The 20,437-nt window shown below is 36.9% G+C and overlaps 1 protein-coding gene across 1 annotated transcript in view; it reads right to left on the reverse strand.

Annotated features, from left to right (window-relative positions):
* LOC124170915 (structural maintenance of chromosomes protein 1A) overlaps positions 1 to 20,437 on the reverse strand; it is a 65,656-nt gene that overhangs the window by 18,212 nt on the left and 27,007 nt on the right. Inside the window, exons 10-19 of the mRNA XM_046549971.1 lie at positions 17,967 to 18,180; positions 17,352 to 17,563; positions 16,157 to 16,325; positions 10,140 to 10,262; positions 9,926 to 10,057; positions 6,844 to 6,909; positions 5,335 to 5,590; positions 3,448 to 3,629; positions 3,123 to 3,245; positions 2,503 to 2,636 (exon numbers count right to left, since the gene is read on the reverse strand). Of these exons, the coding sequence (XP_046405927.1) occupies positions 2,503 to 2,636; positions 3,123 to 3,245; positions 3,448 to 3,629; positions 5,335 to 5,590; positions 6,844 to 6,909; positions 9,926 to 10,057; positions 10,140 to 10,262; positions 16,157 to 16,325; positions 17,352 to 17,563; positions 17,967 to 18,180 (1,611 nt within the window). The remainder of the gene's footprint in view (positions 1 to 2,502; positions 2,637 to 3,122; positions 3,246 to 3,447; positions 3,630 to 5,334; positions 5,591 to 6,843; positions 6,910 to 9,925; positions 10,058 to 10,139; positions 10,263 to 16,156; positions 16,326 to 17,351; positions 17,564 to 17,966; positions 18,181 to 20,437) is intronic.

Genomic DNA, 20,437 nt, shown 5'->3' on the forward strand with positions numbered 1-20,437 from the left:
CATACCGACGACGGCAAATTCAGCGATTCAGTATGGTCGTCGGTATCAAACCAGTCGGTACGGTTCACCCTCCTTCCCAAACAGGGAAAATTCGAATATATCCGAAGTTAGAAGTCATCTAACGTGTCTCCACCAATGAAAGAAGGGTAAAAATAAGTGAAGACTCATCGGCAGTTTGTTGTCGTCATTCTCAATCTTTTTATTTACGGAAATTACGACTTATTGCTAGATTAAGATAATCTATATTGAATAAGTTGTTAACAATGCTTATATAATGTGTGGTAGTAATGCTGTACCTACAGAATCGAAGGAAACAATATTACAACATCACAATATAGTTTGTATGAGATGGAGATTGTTGTTGCTGGAATGAATTATTGAAACTATCCTTGAGATCGTAGTTTCTTTTAAATATTGGTTCCGTATATTGCTATTTATTCATGATTTGGTAATATAGTTGTCATTAAGTAAGTTCCGTCTTAATGTTATCAACGGAAGGTTATGCCATTGGCACTGTAGCAGACGACAATAACATACCATGGAATGTGAACGTAGGATTCAAAAGCAAATGTAAATGTCATATTAGAGGAACAAGTTAGGAAATTGTTATAAAAATATGGAGCTGAGTGTAATTAAAAGAAGTGTAATGACGAGGAAGTAAAGAAATTGTGATTGGGTGAAATACATATGTTTAAGTTGTGCATTCCAAGTGAGAGAAAATTATAATATTGCGGCAAACCTCATACTTATTAACAAATATCTTCTTTTATCGTCAAGGGAATCAATGGCTGATGATAAAATGAAATATAGTTGCCTGTTACAAATGAAAGAAACTGATACCGTAGTGGCAAACTTGATACTTAAATAAAAAGATCTTATTTCTATGCCAAGAGACACGCCAAATGATGATTGAGTGAAATAATAGTTCCCAAATCAGAGTGAGATAAAGTGATAGCATTGCGGCAAAACTCATATTTACTCGGTGATGAGGTCAAAACAAAATAAAACGTACAATGCGCACCGGGGAGTTCATGAAACCCACCAGTCGGTGGCCGTACTGACACCTTTTTGCTGTCGGTACGGCTACCGATGATCTCCCGTCCTCACGTCGGTGCCGCACCGATCGGGTTCGTACAGAATCGTACCACTTCTTGCCGGGAGTCGGTGTGACGTCGTACCCGACGAATCGGTGCCGCACCGATCGGTTTGGAGTTACAGAATACGGCCCCTGGTCGAAGCACAAATCAACAGTAGTAGAGAAAACACAAAGCATATACAGTAGACTCTCGTTAATACGAACAACCTTATTACGAAGTTCTCGTTTTCATGAAGCAAATTTTAGGTCCCGAAAAAAAGGCTAATCCAATATAGAGTAAGAGAAACAAAATTTTCGCTATTACGGAGTTATGAACTTCAGTCCCGGCAGTTACGAAAAGAACTTTATTACAAAGTTCCATGGATAAGCAACAGCATTTATGTGGGTGCACATTATGCTTAGTTATAATCATTGCGCTACGTTCAAGTTCTCCTCGTGTACTGTGCCCAAGAGCATCAATTATGGTTCTTTCTTCAGTAGTACATACTACTTTAGTAGCCACGCAACATCATATATCATAGCTTCACTCCTGTGGAATCATGGTGACCCACTCATAAATAGGCCATACAGTAAGCCCTCTTTTTACAAAACTTTGATTTTTGAACTTTCAGAGATAGTGTGTGAAATTTCAAATTTGGCACCTTTGGAGTTGGCCGATGCGGGGCAATGTCTGAACAAAGTATGACTCCATTGTGAAGTCAGAAACTATTCAGTGTTTTGCCCGTTCTTCCTCCCTGCAGGCAGCGAATTATTTTTGGCCCCAGCCACGTAGCATGCGCAGCTAGATCAGTTCATCACAATTGTGAGTTAATGCCTTCTGCTGGATACCACATAATCAAAATTAATTTTCGATGCCTTGCATAGGTTTATCAACTAAGGAATATATTCCACTTACAAATAACGTCTAGGAATGCATTTCATGTCAAGGACTTATTGTGTCTGGAAGATGTCAACCCCGGATGGCATCATGATTATGACAATGGGAGAACGTCAAGGAACTGCGGAATGAATTCAGAGGGCAAGAGCTAGGTAGCCGAAAATTATGCTTTACCTAGGATCACTTTTCAAGCAGATGACTTCAAAGCCAAATGAGAAAATTTTAAGATATTAATAAGTAAGAAATTTACTTCTTTAGTCGCACAAAATTCTAGAGAGCACATTAAATATAGTACAAATGAACTTCCATCATTGTTCTGCCAACGCATAGCATAAAAAAAAATTACACTACATACTATTTCATGAGCTTGCAAAACAGAGGATAATATATGACATGATACATTTTATACCAATAGAAAAGGGTCATTCCATGTCTAATGAACCAGAAAAATGGCAAGATGCAAACAAAAATCTTGGGATTTTCATGAAATTTGGCACTCGTGGCTGACACACATATGATAACTACAAACCTGTTTTCTCTTTCATAAATTTGCTGAGTACTTGTACTTCCAGTTTCAGTGGAAGTATCCACCTCCATTGCTGATCCTTCTTCCTCGATGTCCTCCATATTGCCACGAAGCATTGGAATAACTATATCTTCCATCTGCGTACAAAAAAAGGATAGAGTTAGAATTTAGTAAGTTACGATGCACAAAGGTTAAGAAAAGACTTAGCTGTTTCACAAAATAAAATATATTTGCGACCGGCTTCGATACAGCGTATCATCATCTGGTGATGATACGCTGTATCGAAACCGGTCGCAAATATATTTTATTTTGTGAAACAGCCAAGTCTTTTCTTAACCTTTGTGCATCATGAAGGAGTTTCACCATGTTACGCCAACCACTATCACATTTAGTAAGTTACAAAAACATTGGTTAACCCCATGTGTCCCTCAAAATACATGTGCAGATACTGTACAACAAACACTAGAACCAGAACACAGATCCAGAGGATGTAAATAACAGATGTTTGTATCAAAGTGGGTGCCAAGGCAAATGAAGTCCACCTAGATTACTTCCGTTAAAAACTTTTAACACTGGAAGAATAATAAATTACCTAATAAAAATATTAAATAAAGAATCCCCACCTTGCACTGCTTCAGTATTCCATGTCTATCAGCTCTCTTCTGCTCAATCTTGGACTCAAAAGATGTCACTTGTTTATGAATAGCTTGGATATCTTTTGCTATTGTTCCCATTTCCCGCCGAGCCTATTTCATGAAAGAAAAATTAATTTAAAAAATAGTGAAATTATAATACAAAAGTGTACTCGATAATACAACAATTAGAAACATTACATTGCATGTAAATCAATGCAAGCAATAAACAAGTAATGAATTGTTCAAGGACTAAAATCAAGACTGAACATAAGGTGAAATATTTTCCCGTTACTAATACTGTGAAAGAACTAACCTTGCCAATCTGTTCATCCATGCCATCTACCTCTGTCTTCTTGGCAAGCCTTTCAGATTTAAGCCGGTCCAAGTCCCTCATGTCCTTGTCTATTTCTGTCATCTGACGGTGTTCAGCTAACTTTCCACGCTCAAGCTCATCTTCGTCATCTTGAACAGCCCTCTCCCAGCGTAGCACATTGTCTAAGTGTTTAAAAAATTTTAAGTAAGACATCTAACAATACAACTAAATCTATAAATAATTACATTATTTAAATAATTAAACCACATAAATCGATGATGATGATTAAGACCTCGCATTTACATTATATCCATGCCTCCCATAATTCTCCATTCAAATTACTTTTTGAAACAGAAGCACAAAACAGACAAGTCCAATAGAATAAAAAAATTGCACAGGAGAAAAAGAGTATATAGCAAATAATGAGAATCTCACATGAATGCACTCTTCACTGAGAGGAGCTTACATACCTAATAATGAATATAAATTCTTTTGCCAACAAAATTAGGATACTATGATTCTATTGACACATTGTAATCTATGTCCTTAAAATATTAAAAACACCATTTGGAAAATCACTGCTAGAAAACAAAGTGAAATTACATTATTAGTTCACTTAAACCTCCAAGAGAAACTACAGTTTCCACATGAAAAAATTCATCGGCAACAAGAACTTTCCATAGTTGGAAAGGTGAGTTGCCATGGCATAGAACTAGACCAACAGTTCTCACATTCAGTACCTACAGTTAAACAGTGAGAAAGGTAAATTCAAAAGCTTACTCCTAGTGATGGAGCACAGGTAAATACAATATGAAGATAGCATCACTAATAAAATTACCATTTGGAAAATAGACTACACGTGATGATTCCTTGAAACTTAAGCCAAAGATTAACAATTCCTTTTTTTTTACAGAAGATAAAAAAATTAAAAAAACTGCAACGAAAGTGATTTACAATGGTGATAAGAAATTGATTTAACACACACACATGATTTTGAGTGATAAAATAAAGACAATGTTATATTTTTCTCTTTTTTGTTTACTTTTCAAGAGATTCTGGCCATTTCTCTAGATAGTTATTAGTCAATGGATTCACTACCTAAAAAATTTTTACTTCCAAATTTTATTCATTTAAACTTTATATTAATTAACTAAAATTATTTATAAATGCTCACCAGGAGCTAGAAATTTGTTGAAAACACTAAGTACTTGATAAAATACAATCACTGTTATATATGATCTTGTTTTTTCTCGGCGAATATTTCTTATAAATATTTCTCGGGTTTCTAGCCGAGTGAGACTTTTTTGGTCTAACGTTTCGACGGAACACTCTTCCATCGTCCTCAGAGAATGAATGTGCTGCAGGCCTGCCTTCCTGCGCTTATATAGCCGTTCAAACCGGGGGGCATTGTTGTCGCCTTCTGTCCGTTATCTTTTTGATTAACGGTTTCCATTCCGTGCTTATCGTGTACCCAGAATCGCGATTTACTTTATTCCTCTCCAGCGATTCTCTTTATTTCTCTCTTCTTTGTTTTGGGATCGTCTCCTTAAAGAAGCTATTGAGATCCGGCTGGAGAGGAATATAGTAAATCGCGATTCTGGATACACGATAAGCACGGAATGGAAACCGTTAATCAAAAAGATAACGGACAGAAGGCGACAACAATGCCCCCCGGTTTGAACGGCTATATAAGCGCAGGAAGGCAGGCCTGCAGCACATTCATTCTCTGAGGACGATGGAAGAGTGTTCCGTCGAAACGTTAGACCAAAAAAGTCTCACTCGGCTAGAAACCCGAGAAATATTTATAAGAAACAATCACTGTTGTTACATAAAATTTCAACATACTTTCAGTTATGCATATCTTAAACACTAGAGCAATCAACTCACTTAATGTATCCCTTGATTTCTCAAACTCAAGCTGGTTGAGGATGCGATTTTTCTGATTCTCAAATTCTAGCCTCTTCTTAGCCCTCTCCTGCTGACTCCTCAGCTCCCTCTCTTCATACTGCCTGATGTTGGCCACATTTATTTGAGCACAAAAGCTGGTAAATACCACATCTTCCACATTATTCATATTTTCTTTGATCTCCTGAATTTGTAGATCACGTGCTCTCATGGTCCGCTCAATGTCATCAATTTGGGGCTATAAGAGTACACAATAAGGAATTATCATTGTTTCTTTATAAGGCCCAGAGGAAATCTATCAACCCAAAGGATTTGAGAAAAGAATACTCAGGGTTATTCCATCGAACAGGATCTGTCCCATCTCACTAAATACTTTTACAAGGAGGGATCACAATGGAAAGGATAAGTTTGAGGATTCTCCAAGGGTATGTAAAGAGTGGAAATAGATAAATAGCTTCAGCACATAATTGGCTTCAGTTCAGGGAGAAAACTTGAAAATTTTTAAGAAGCTGTGGCATTTTCTAGGCAAACCAGTAATAAGAGTCTATCTTTAATTACATTAGTAAAAACTTAAGACTGGAAATGACTCTTTCTTTAAATTGACTTACTCATTTACTCATGAATACACAACGAAAGTTTTGAAAAACCCATAAGTTTGAGTTTTGCCCATTGGGAGATGAAAAGTAAAAATTATTATGTATTTCCTTATTTTAATACTTCATAATATATAACTCAGATTTACGCAAAAGCTATCTCTATAAACCCAGACATCATACCGGTCTAGCATAACACTAATTCTTGAAAGCTGCACTTATAAATGTTTTTATCAAGCATGATGTAAAAAACGTTCTATACCTTTATTGCAATCCACCAAATTTATTACAGTGGAGCTAAATTAAAAGACAATAGCTTGTAATGAAGCTGCAAGCCATTATTTATTCAAGCCAAGACACTTCTCAAAAGAAACATTCATATAGAGTATGTGTGATATGAATGTCTATGACTTTCTGGTCCAATGCACTTCTCAGTAATGAGTACATATTACAGTAATTTACAACAAGATCAGGATCCATAATGATAAGTTTGCATTCTAAGGCATTCATATTAACCAATAGAATTAACTGAATGAGAAAGTTTGCCACGGTGTCCACTGTGAAAATTTCCAGATATTTCCACATTTTGCAGTGGAATTGCTTTGTCCTCCAAGATGTTCTCCACCACTAAACATACACAACATTGGTTTATTGTTCTACTAGTTTAATATTGTTCTAATTTAGAAATTACTTAATTCCCTGATTTTCCCTAGATTATAAAAATTCCCTGGGCATTTTACGGTAGAGGACACCCTGATTAATAAATAATAATTCTTTAGAAAATGAAAGTTTTCATGTCAGGATGAGAAAATACGTATTAGCAGAGAATATATATTTAAACTTTCAGCTTTATTAATACTGAATAATGCTATAATTTAAGAAACACAACTGTACACACCCCAAATAACTCCAACTTCTCCTTCAAATCTTCTAATTCTTTTTGAAGTTGCTGGATTTGTTTGGTCTGTAAAAAGGAAAAAATGTTTTGAATTCCTAGTATCTTAGTAATAAAGGCAAAAAGAAAATATTTTTGATCTTACAAAGAGATGTAAATTACCCTGGTATGTATTAAGAGCTTTGGGTAAATACCTAGAATATTTACCATAGTGTTTACACTGACTATTTACCTCAGCGTGAACACAAAGTATTTAACATGGTACACAAAAGAACCTATAATTTAGTTGTTAGGACCCAAAGTTCCGAACTCGGTAAATCTTGGGTCTGAAAGAGGCTCTCTTGATGGGTTACATGTTGCAAACATTTGTCGTTGGGGAGACACATGATCACCCTCAAATATATCGCCCCACTCACTTAACACATTGACTAAACAATTGACAATGAAAATAAGTTCAACCAATTCAGGTGTGGTATAGTGTAAGTTCGATACACTAAAATGAAAGGGGGTTGCATTTTTCAACAATTATTTAATGAGTACAACCCCTTTCGGCTCTCAGAGCCATCATCTGGTACAAGACGATTCAAATATATTCACTATGATGTTTTTCCAACATTTTATATACTAATCTCGGGATAACCTGCGATAGGTCCAATCAACAAGTATCCCATCCCTTTCTCCACTCACCCTTGACACCTTCCCCTCCCCATGCTATCATTGTAGCTAAGAGTGATCCCTTTCCGCTTCAAAAGAACTTCATTTTGAGGACACCACAGTTCTAATGCAGCATACAAATAAATTATGCAGCGAAAACTGTTGCCTTGGCCTATGGAAGAGAAGTGCATCTCCGAAGTTTGCACACCTTTCCAGCCCCTTCAAGTGGCCACTTCAGAGACTGTAGGCTCTTTGCCTGCGTTCGTGGATCAAAAAATATCGCGAACAATACAATACTATTTTAGTCAAAATGAACAAAATTTTTGATCTGTAGGGAAGTAACTCGGCAAAATCTATAGGAAATAGCCATATAAATGATAAATTTTTCGATTTTTGACCCTTCCCCTTAAATGGCATTTGAGCGAGGGTCAGGGGTTCACCAAGAGGTCTAAAATTTTTAGGCCTTATTTTTGATCAGTCCCACAACTTTTTCTCATTGGACCGCATGAATTTGAAAAACGATTTTTCCTATCCGCCCTACCATGCATCTCCAAACCTCCACCCTTTAAATTCTTTCCTTAAGATATTCCCCTTAGTTACCCCTACGATGGGGATCGCAGTAGTTGGTGCCATCAGCATGGGACTTGATGTGATTCGGTAAGCATGTTAGAATGGCCAATTTTATTTCAGAGGGCATGGTTGAGCATGGCAATGTTGGCATGGTTTCACTCAGGGTTTAATTTGTAGAAAAAATCGAGACCCAACTTGAAGGAGGGAGATTGCACATGTGGAAAGAGGTGCTAGTAGTGAATTAGCGTTCTGGAATACATGATTGTATGATAATTATTTTTTCTTTTTCTCGTTTTCCATGTATCTTGTGTCTGCCCTGCAATGATAATCTTTTGTATGGGCATTAATTTGGTGAAAGAACCTTAAATAGTAAGTGCGAACAAGATGCATTCCGGGACCTTGCTCGAAAGTTGAAAAACGTAAGCAAGGTAACGAGAAGTTATCCTGCATAATGCAACACTGCATTACAATTTTGCATTAACTCACAATGGTGTCCAACTAATCTTGCTGTCCGTGCGACGCAGATGAAGCCGATTAAAGTTCTCTGCCCACGGGAAGGAAAAACGTGCTAAACACTGAACATTCCTGACTTCAAAGTGGTTTAGTTCAGAGTGAGCTCAAAAAGCAAGATTTCAAGTTCCTCGACACCATACAGCATTGCATTGGCCAACATCAAAATTGCCAAATTTGACATTTTGGTCACTCTTCAATTTTTAAATGTTCATACCTCTTAAAGTTCGTAATTCAAATGTTGGAAAGTAGAGGCTAACTGTATTGTTTCATTGGGTCATCTGCTGAGTAATATTAGTCCCAATGTCACACACCAGGGAAAGCTTTAAGGAGTAAGGAACCCATAGTTTACAACAAAGGTGAGTTGGAGGGTGAGACCTGATGGATTGGAAAAACGTGTCCAGTGATGTGCCCTCGGTCATAACATTCCTAAGAGGAGTACAACAATATGTATAATGGAGAGACAGAGAGATCAGGATACAACACACTCAAACAGAGAAAAACTCAAGTTCTCTAATTTTCAGGCCAAAGTCAAACTTATCTTACTGACAACCCTGATAGTGCTTAGCCATAAAGACAGGACCATTGTAGGCTTAATTTTTAGGGAAGGATAGTTTTTCTTTGTGTGTTGAATCCTGCTTTCTCGGTCTCAGAATTACATACAGTGGAACCTCGTTAAAGCGAGTACGGGCTATAGCGACACCCCCGCTATTACGAGAGATAGCCGATGCACCGTCAATTGACCCTATAATAAGCGTGTTAAAAATTCGTTTTTACGAGACCCTTTCGGTGTTGGCTCTCGCCATAGCGAGGGTTTCACCGCCGGAAACTTTCATCAAGACTCCTTAACCTCTGTAATTGCTAGCGATCTGTTAGAAATGAAGTTAATGGAGTGCTCAGTCTCAAATTTATGTGGTAAACTGTCGTTCGATAAATATAATGATGACAAAACAATGCTTTGCATGATTTTTATTCAGTGCGGCGCTTATAAATTGTTTGAATAGTTAGTCGTTATTTGAGTAAGGAAATTTAGTGATGCAAAAAACATGGCCTTTCGTCTGGATTTATGCTTACGTTTATCGGATAGATGTTTATCTGTCGCCGCACCACTCCTGTTCCTGTATATCTGTTCGCAACATGTATATTGGCTATTATTTGCTCCACCTCCGGTAAAGCGACAATTCGCTATAGCGAGTGTTTATTAGTGCACCGTGGGGTGTCGTTATATCGAGGTTGCACTGTATATTGCTGAATGGCTGCCATCCACTGTTGAACTATACAGTGCGTGTATGTATTTTTGAATGTGGACCTATCCAGGTCATGGATCCATACCACCACAACTCTTACTTACAGTGTTTTCCTTGTCAGTTTTTGAATATTTAAGTCGAGTTTCCAGCCCACGTATTTGTGACTCCACTGTGTTTAACTCAGACTCCTTCCTAGATTTCTTCACAGATTCCCGTAACTCCTCCCCCAGTCTCTCCTGTAAGACAGAAATGCACATTTTTCATGTCTAAAGAAAAATTTTCTAAAACACAAATTACATGTTGTTCAATTGGACATACCTTCTTTTGTTTCAGTTGAGATAGATGTTTTTCATCCCATCGCTTTGCTTTCCTTGCCAGATCTAAACTTCCACCAGAAATAATCCCAGATTTTTGATAGAAAGTACCATCTAAAGCTACTGCCTGCAGAATAAAAAAATTGTAACAGTGAAATCTAATGACTAAACTCCGTGAAACATAGTACAACAATGACAGTTAACAAATCTTCACAAATAATGACTTCATTGCTTGAAATATTTCCACTAGTACTCTTCAGCCACAACAGTTATGGAGATTAACTATGGGGACCATTAATATGAACAGAGATACAATAGAAGGATAATGAATAAATATGTAATGCTTATAGGAGGTATTTTTAAATTCAGAACCTAAATACAAGTTCAACAGTGGGTATATCCATTGTGCATGCTAATCAGAGGGAATATTTTTTTTCTCGAACTTATACAACTTTGGTGAGTGAGAAGTGCATCAACAGATTTGGTTGAAAATATGCCTGACTTTGGATTCTCCCTTGGATTTTTTTCTTCTTTTTTAATCATTTTCAGTCCATCTATAACGTTCTCACTTGCTTCTTCAGCCTGATGATAAAGACGAATAAAAATAAACTAATAAAATTCAAAAGAAACCCTACTTTATTAAACCCAAACTGAAAATACTCGCTCACTCAATTTTTTGTCCTGAAGAGAAGGCAACTTACACACTCATTTCTAATTAGTGTAGCACCATGTAAGCAGATGAATTTGAATTGCTAGTAGGGAGACAAAATATCCAGAGAAGAGAACCCATCATTCATAAGTGACTCTGACAAGTGAGATTTATAGAAGGACTCGAATAATGTACCCTCATATCAAGTTGTTTTTGGGAAAAAATGCTGCATTAACTTCCAAGCTCAGATGCAAGGATATCAAGTTTTGCTGAGATGCAAAGTCTCCGGCATATTTTGCCACCTATGTATTTCCTTCCTAAAATACTTTCATCATCTCAGAAATGTCGTGCTTGGTCTCATTTTTTAAAAATTATGTGAACATTACTAATACAGCAGACTCCCGATTATCCGGCTACGGTTTATCCGGGTTGCAGAATATCTGTGCATGTTTTTCACTCTCGCTCAATTTTTTCTGCGATTTTTATTAAAAAAATAAAATCTGACGCTTAATAATCGAAATTACGGCTTTAATGCTAGGATACACCTGGCTTATTATTTCCGTTAGAATCCCCTTCGTAAAATGGAAGCGATCGCGTGCTAGCTGCATTCACGGGTGTATCGTGTTTCTGTTTTCCAAGCTTTACAGTGCATGACCATGCTCCGAGATCACAAATACAAGTCCTGCAGCAGTTGCAACCCAGGCAGCATGTACGAGACACAACTACGTGGCGTGGTGCCTGACAGTGTAGTTTCCGTCGTCAAGCAGTGGTTTTTTAACCATTTGTGCAAACAACTTTTCTGTATCCATGATCACGCAGCAACAAATGTGTGGTTTTCGAAACCAAGTCTTACATGGAGCATTGATATTAAGAGTACAACCATGTTATCGCCGCTTAAAAGATCGCGAACTGGCGAAGAAAGCTCTCATTGAGTCCGGGAAGCACTCTAAAATAACAGAATAATAATCGGGAGTGTATTGTATATCAATCCAATAAAGGTATAATACCAATTGCTGAAAGTAATTGTAAGACACCTTTTGGGCTAATAGATGACTCCTGCAGCAGTAGACCTCCAGAAATTAGGAACTTTGCAGGGAAGCAGGTAAGCTAAAAATAGACAGATGGCGAGGAAGGGGGAAGTGTGAAACCAGGGACCTGGAGCGGTCCTCCGCTCCACTATGCTCCGGCTCCATTGTCGGAGCGGAGCAGTTCAATTACCGCTGCTCCGCTCCAGAATGGAACCTAGGTGCTCCCCTCCAGAGCGGAGTATTTCTTACGAGAACTCCACTCCGGATCAGTACTCTGACGCCTAATACCCTGCTCCTAAGTGGGCAGTCAACGTGGGCTCGCTTCTACAGCTGTGGGACGTATCGAATATTCCCCATCGCTATTTCTATGCTGCAATTCTAACCCATAATCAATGCTATTTGTGGTATTAGCTCAAGCCAATACTTACAGCATACAAATGGTAGTATGCAAAAAATTCTTTTCATACGCGGATTTACAATTTGTGTTCTATTTAATTACGTTAAGTTAAATTTTTTAAGTGTATGTAGACAATCATTAGCAAACTTCTTGAATGTCATTATTTTACTCTGTAAAACACAATTTTTGTCAAAGTATGGTTTGAGATTACTGATTTTAACTGTGCATCATGAAATATACGACTACTATCAGCGCAAAAAAGGTAGAACGCTGAACTCTAAGCATTTGCATGAAATTCTTCCGAAGCTCCGTAAGGCTGTGTAATATATTACATATTTTACTCATTCTTTATTCGACTACAACAATAAATCATTAAACATTGTTTAAAAGTAAACTTTTAGCTTCTATGGTCGAGAGAGTGGAGAAGAACACGCGAAAAACTGTCAAAATGGCAAAGCGGTCATCCTCTTCATCTCGTTACGGGAAAAATATTTGAATGGTGAACTTCATTGTTTTTTTATAGAGAGAACAACATCTTCACATCACATGTGAGCATTTCCACGTGTCTCAGACAGACCGTTACACCTGGTTTTTGTTTTTTGACTTAATAAAAACAAATTGAGAACTTTATGGACGTTTTCTCCCAAAGTAAGTGGGTGAAAGAATACAACTATGTGACCCCAGCAGAACTAAAGATTTTATACTTCAAAGTTGTCTTTTCCGACTGAAATAAATGAAAATCTGTTTTGTGACACTGTCACATTTCTTAGGATTATTCTGAAATACTGCAAGATTTAGAAAAACCACGAATTACGGAAAATAGTTTTAGGTATTGCCTAAACATGAACAAAATCATGACTATGCGTAACTAATACTTTCCTCTCTTTGGTCATAAAAATGGAGTATTACTGACTGACGGAAATTGTCACTGACTGGCACAGGTGTTTTTATGCTAGTAAAATTTTATTTTCCATGGGATCAATATTAAAAAATATAAATGTATTACACACAAAATTCAAAGTAATGAAACATAAACACCTGTTATCCATTAGCAGTAATTTTACTTCTATTTCAAGCCGAAGGCTCACTTAAAGTGGTGAGTACCCCTAATACTGTGATCTACAGTCAGAGTAGGCACTTTAATTATATTTCTACCTACTACGACCACATGGTGAACAGAGAGAGTCCTCCGTATGGGTTTAATGCTGTGCCACTGTTGGTCCAGCATATTGTTAGGAACCAGAAATTTCGTAAACAGGAATCTCTGCAAATTTTATGCCCTTGCTGTTTTTAATATACATTTGCACAAGGCTAGTGGCACACGATACAGCATTACCCAATTTATAAGCTACCCAGGGTTTAGCTTTGGCTATGCCCCCAACTGTGTCAGCAGCACCCTTGCTATGATATGATTTAAAAAAATTCTATTGCATGGAAATTCCGAATATTTCGGACTTATAGGTTACGGTAAATAGAGGATATTTAATTTTAAATAGGCCTTAAGAGTCATCTGAGTAAATCATTAACAATTCCATGCTGTGTTTTGCCAGCATTGGCTCGTAGTAGATATTTTAATGCAGAGTCAATATTGTTTTTGATTGATTTTATAACATGCCAGAGCATAAGATATTTTTCGAGGGATCCTTTTTGTACCATAATACATCTGTTATTATTAAAACTTTTTTATGACTCCAGTGAGCTCTGTGAATCTCATTCTGGTGCTGACACTCATCTCTGCTCCCATCTTTGCCATCTTGACCAATCCTGACGTATGCTACGTGTTACGATCGCAGATATAAACAATCATTCCACTCCTATGTCCCGTTTTCACAACAAACGTATTGATGCGATGTTCTAACCCTACGTGCCTTCCAACGATAATGAAGGCAGAGTCAACAATCAACAATCAAAATACAATGCTCCACGGTGTAAACAAAAAATTAAGCAAGGAGAATAATACTGATATAACATTGCTTTCAGCATTTAGGGTGCCAATCGGGAGCAGTGAAGCACACACTCCGAAATTTCAAACTTGAGAGAACTTAAGCGTTACTAAAAGTTAAAATGTCAGTCAGTGACAGTGCTTAGGACCAAAAACTGTGGAATGCTTTTATGTTTCATCATTGGGTTGGACTTGATTTGGATATGAAACGATTTATCTCCCGCATCCCTCGATTTCTGTCAGCGAAACAAAATGTATGTCAATCGTCAATGACTGACACCAAAAAGACACACTGCCGCGTTACATTTATTTGTGTGAACATGCGACATCTAAGTATCGATTAAATGGATAGGTAAGGAACAGTCATGATAGAGGAGGATGGTTAACTGAAAAGTTTCATAGAAAAAACGTATATTAGCAGCGAAATCTGCAGTAACAGAATGGCTCTGTAAACAAAATCATTTGCACATATTAAACGAAAGATCACTTCCTCGGCATTTTCGTAAAAGTGGTTGGAGTATAGGGAGAAACAAGTACGGAATATTAAAATTTGAAATATTTACTCCGTATTAGGTCTTTGAAAGGTCCATTAATCTCAAATTGAATTCTTGAACACTAGTGTGTATGACAGTTATGTAGAAAAGCTCACATAGCTTTTTAAAATTAACCCATTTATCTTACCCATTCTTTGATTTTTTAATGGCTGAAAGGTAGATTTCAATTATTTTTCTCAATACTCCGTCTTCAAGTGAAACATCCTTTTGTAAGTTTCCGTATTTCCCTCTATAAAGAATAAATGTTACGGGCTGGAAAAAATCCACATTATACACGTCTTTGAAAGATGAAATTCGTATTTGGCGAATTGCCGTGAAGAAATTTTAAATGTTGAAAGGCATGAAATACGTTTAAATGTATATTTTAAAATTGAAACACAGCGGACAGTAGTGCATAATTTAATTTTTAACCTAAAAATTACATCTTTGCTATCATCTTTGAAATGGTTTATGAATCGGTACACTTTTAGAGGGATATTATCATGCTAAGAATACAATATTTCTTTATATTGCGTCATATTCCAAATATGAAAATAAAAACACGAGGTGAATAGTAATTAAATTTCGCATTACAATTACATGTCAGCTCCATATATTTATATGCGATTAATTATGGGAAATGCCTATTGGAAAATACGCTCTTTCAAGTAGCAGTAGAATTGCTGGAACAAAGTTAACCTCATAGAAAAACCAGAGCGGAGCAGCATTATAGCAATTTATTCCGCTCCAAGGAGCTCCAACATGCCGCTCCACCCAAGTGCTCTGCTCCATCATAGCTCCGCTCTGGCCGGAGTGGAGTACCATGGAGCAACAATGAAAATTTGCTCCACTCCACTGCTGCTCCAGGTCCCAGAGTGAAACACATTATTTTATTATCTAGAAACTTGATATTTTCCCTTGAAGCTAATGATTTATGGTCTTTGTAACATGAACCCTGCACGAGCCATGATCTGGGTTGGCTGAGGCCTTTTGGTTGGTTTCAAAGAGGAGGAAAGCATTAGGGGTTAGATGGCTGATGGGATTAATATGGCTGATTAATATAGAGATGGGATGGCAGATTAATATCCTACAACATTGAGCTACTCCCTATCCACAAACTGGATAAACCGCATCCGGATAATCGGGAGTCTATTGTAATAACATAATCAGATAAAAGTAATGCCAACACAGGGCACTTCAATCCATGTAGTTTATAAATACCACAACAAGTAAGCACTTAGGCCCTGAATCACTAAATTAAGAACTACGATCCAGATCAGAAATAATGAATAAAAGCAACTGTTGTTGAAGAGTAAATACCAATATTCTCAAGGATTACGTTTCCTACCCCAGATTCACACTCCTTCATTCTGCCACACATGACAAAAAATATAGACATTGCTCATGGGATTAAAATTTTAAGAGTTAATCATAACAAACTTTCAATAAAGACCAATTACAAAATAACTTACATCATAACGATGGGATGATTCATACTCATATGCTACTTTCATAGCATCCTCAGGTGTCTCACAAACAAGGGCATTATTTGTAGCAAAGAGAACAGCCCTCTTAATGTCAGGAGGGTCATACTGAAGGACATCATAGAGGAGTTTTACATTTTTTGGTTCTTTAATATTCCTGTGTTGAAGATAATCGCATTAATCAGATTAAAGACATAACTACAAACAAAATAATAATTAGTTCATCATTTACAGTCAACCTTCACATAAATTACAGTAGTTCAAATTTCATAATTCCATGCACCTTTCTGCTGGATTATATAGAAGATCTGAGCTTCAAGACGCCATTCTAAAAATTTTCTGTAATTAAGGCACAGCGATCACTGAGACAAACAGATCTCAGACAGTTATGTGAAATTTTCCTAAAGTTATATCTTCAGAGGGACCTTGCCAATCTTTTCAAACTCAACATGCAGAACTTTTTTTTTTTAGGAACTAATGACATAGGAATCAAGAGAACCAAATTAAGAGAATCACTATCATGATCAGAACCAGCAAAATAATTGTGAAAGACCCTTAAAAAAGACAACAAATTAAACACTTCCAGCACGTTAAATTCATATCTTATGAATACTACTGCACAAAACTTGTGAATGGGCAAATGCTACCAAAAATCTAAATATCCTCAAAATAGTTCAGTTGTATCAATTACCTACCATTCATTATGCCATACACACAAATTAAACCACTTTACTTTCCCACCACACTAACAACACACTATTGTGAGAGCTGTCAACCAGGCCGCAAAATTCCATGAATAAAAGGTCATCAGCACCAGGGGCGCAGCTATGAATTAAGGCTAGGGGGGTTTTAGGTGCAACTAATACTTTGGGGTGAGGGGTTATTGCATACCCGCCAGAGTAAGTGGTAGTTGCGGGGGCACTCCCCCAGAAAAGTTTAAGATTAATGGTTCAAAATGACTAGTTTTACCGCTTAATGAGAGATATTTGATTAATCCTAACACTATTCTATAAGTAATACTAACACATTAAGTAAAATGGATTAAAATTTAAAATTTCTCTGAGCTCTGGGGGGGGGGGGGGTTTATCCTAAACCCCCCCCCTCGCTGCACCACTGATCAGCACATCAATTAAGCATAATTTTAAGTAACCTTAACTATATCAATGTATCAGGGAAAAAATACCTGAGGCGTTCCTTCAATGGCTTTGCCTGAATGTAGTCCAGAGGCAGGAATGTCTCTGGTTCTAACATCTGTTCCTTGAGATATTGAATGCATTGTCGAGCTGTCTTTTCGGCATCTACAACAATGGCTTCCATGTACTTTCCCAGAACTTTAGTAATGGCCACATTGTAACGCTTATGTATGGGCTGACACATATTTATCATTCGATCATACTGAAATTAATCAATTCAGATTTTTATTAAATTGTACAAGACATGAGTAAATCAGGAATACTTAGAACAGTTTAACATTTAGAAAAAAAAACTAGCTCAATTCATGGACAAACAATGGATGTGTTTACTCTTATTTCAGAGCTATCTCAGCTGACTGATCCACTTAGACAGCTTGTCAATTCAACAAGTCCTGTTTGTAAAATAGCAACCGCTCTTTCTTAATACAACACACAAACAAGGTAGGTATTGTTCCATATTTATCACAAATTTCTGACATTTACTGAATTTTTATAAAAATGAAAAAAAGCAGTGGATATTTCAAAAACAAAAGTTCATCTGATTGAAATCAAGATCAAGATAAATGGTGTTCAGTGCTTGGAATAACATCATTAATCATACTCACAACACCAGGAAATAACCGCTTGAAGTTTTCAACAATCTCCTGTTTTTTCTTCCTCCGTGAATCTTCATGCTTGTCCACACGAGCATCACCTAACTGTTCAACCACACTTTCCAGATCACGCTGGAGCTCCTGTACTCTCTCCTTTGAGGAGCCTACATCTGATTCAAGTTCACGTCTGAGACGCCTCTGCTCTTCTAAGGCAGCTTCGCTTGTCCTGAAAAGTAAAAAAATCACAATTGAATGGTCATTTTTCAAAATAGTGGATGCATCAATAAGAAAATCAAAAAGTTTTCCATGCCTTGTTAAATGGTTTTAAACAGCAACACTCTCACAAAATATTAACTGAAGTTTCCACTGCAGCACACACTTTTGTTCTAGGAGTACCTCATGTGGCACAGCAAAGAAATACTAGCCAACAATGTCCCTATTGTACACAATAGCTGTCATTATGGAAAAAAGAGCAGAAACTTTTGTTTGTTTCCCTTGGAAAAAGGCCTAACTAGAGAATTCATAGATAAACAACTAGCGAGAATGCAGATGACCTAGTTATTGTAGAAACATCATGGTGATGCTCCTCAGATTTTAAGTCTACAGCAATTTATCTTCACTCTTTTGAGGTAACGAAAAAAAAATCTAAAGCTTATTTGAATCACAGAATTGAGATGCTGCAGCTTAGATCTGAGGATGTATGAGCAGGGAAGGGAATTTAACCCATTAGCCTTCATGGGGTGTGGACTGACTATGACACACATTACATCATCAGACCATGTCAATTTATATACGTACTTCCCTTTTTATCATGAAGACTTTGTAGAAGCTCATGATGCATGGTGCTATAATGTCCACATAAAAAAAATTAAATACACCTGTACAGGATGAATAGCCTATCTAGTTAATAGAATATGAATTAATATGACTAGCCTTTCTAGCTCACAGGGCCTCACATTTGGAGATTCATATAAACAAACTTTGTAAGGTTTCTTATCAGAAATATTGAAAATAGTAATATTTTTTATGAAATAGTCATCAAATGCTAAGTAGTTTTACATGATATTAATGCTATAGTGCTTCAACTTAATTTACTAATATCTAGAGATGGGTCGGTTCCGGTACCCGGTTCTAGGTACTGCCGATTCTTGGCCTATGGAACCAGTATTGAGAACCAATCACATGAAGTCAGTACAATGAAAATTGGCTCAGGACGGTGGCTAGAATTAGCATTTGGTGCCCAAAGCCGAAATAGTTTGCAGCATGTTCAAGGCCATGGCCGGTGTCTTGCATGAGATTCTTTCAGTATCATTCATACTTAAAATACTGTATTGTAAGAGAGAATTATCGGCAATTCTTAAAAACTCTTTTATAGGTTCATTCTACTTTTCATTGTTGCAATATAATGATGTCATCAGATGGCAATGAAGGCCACAACACACCTGAGCAGCTGTGGTGCGCAGCTAAATGATAATGTAGCATTCGGTGCATCAACATGCACCAGTGTGACCTTACTGGCAGCACCGTGACCAGTGCAGCAGTTGGCTGCCGTGGTGGTGGCCCAACACCGCAGTTTACGGCAAGTGACACCTACTAAGTTTCAACTTTCTAATGGGTAGCTTTGACAAAACTAGGCTATGCAAACACAAAACAGTCGAAATTTTTTTTTATTAATGTTGGCAAGAGTTTGTCTTTGCTTCTGCATTCATGGCGCGTTTTTCTTTGGAATCATCAGATGACAATTACCTCATAAAATTTTGAAAATATTTCGACCCATTGTAGCTCTAAAAATTGGTTGTCCTTATAACTACTCCGACAGTAATTTATGATCGTAATCATTTGATTTGCCTTGACCGGCAGTGAAAAAAAGATTAAAAACACATATATTACTTTTTGATCGCCTGGATTATTCTTCTTTATCTTTTGAGAGTTGCTCGCTATCATGCGCATTTAAGGAGGAACCTGCGCTTCGAAATACTGCTTTCATTAGTTAGATAAACTCGATAACAACGAGTTAAAATTGCTCAATTAGTCATTCATAAAAATTAAAAGTAATGCTAAATCAATCAAAATAGCTGTACAATGCATGAATTTTACTTAAAATGGAATAAGCTAGTGATATGAAGAATGGCTGTTATATTGACTCTTAGGTATCGGAAGAATTTAAGTACTTTCTCTGGAAATAGAGTGAAGCTTTATAACTACATCATTTGTGATGAATAAAATGAACTTAACTAATGAGACCTTTTGCTCTGTTAATTTCAACCTAATTTGGAAAAATGGTTTATTTATAATTGCTGACCACCAACTTGACAACGCTGCCAACATATCTTAGTTTCACAGCGGTTGAGCACCTTTGTTTGTTTACGTTACCTCGTAGACTTACGTTGCATTGTGACAATATTACTCGTTTTATTATCCCTTTTACTTAGCCTTAAGTTATTAAATATACCTTTGGGCTGAAGTGATGGCGTCATTATGCC

The sequence above is a fragment of the Ischnura elegans genome, chromosome 1 (assembly GCF_921293095.1).
Source record: "Ischnura elegans chromosome 1, ioIscEleg1.1, whole genome shotgun sequence".
Lineage (NCBI taxonomy): Eukaryota > Metazoa > Arthropoda > Insecta > Odonata > Coenagrionidae > Ischnura > Ischnura elegans.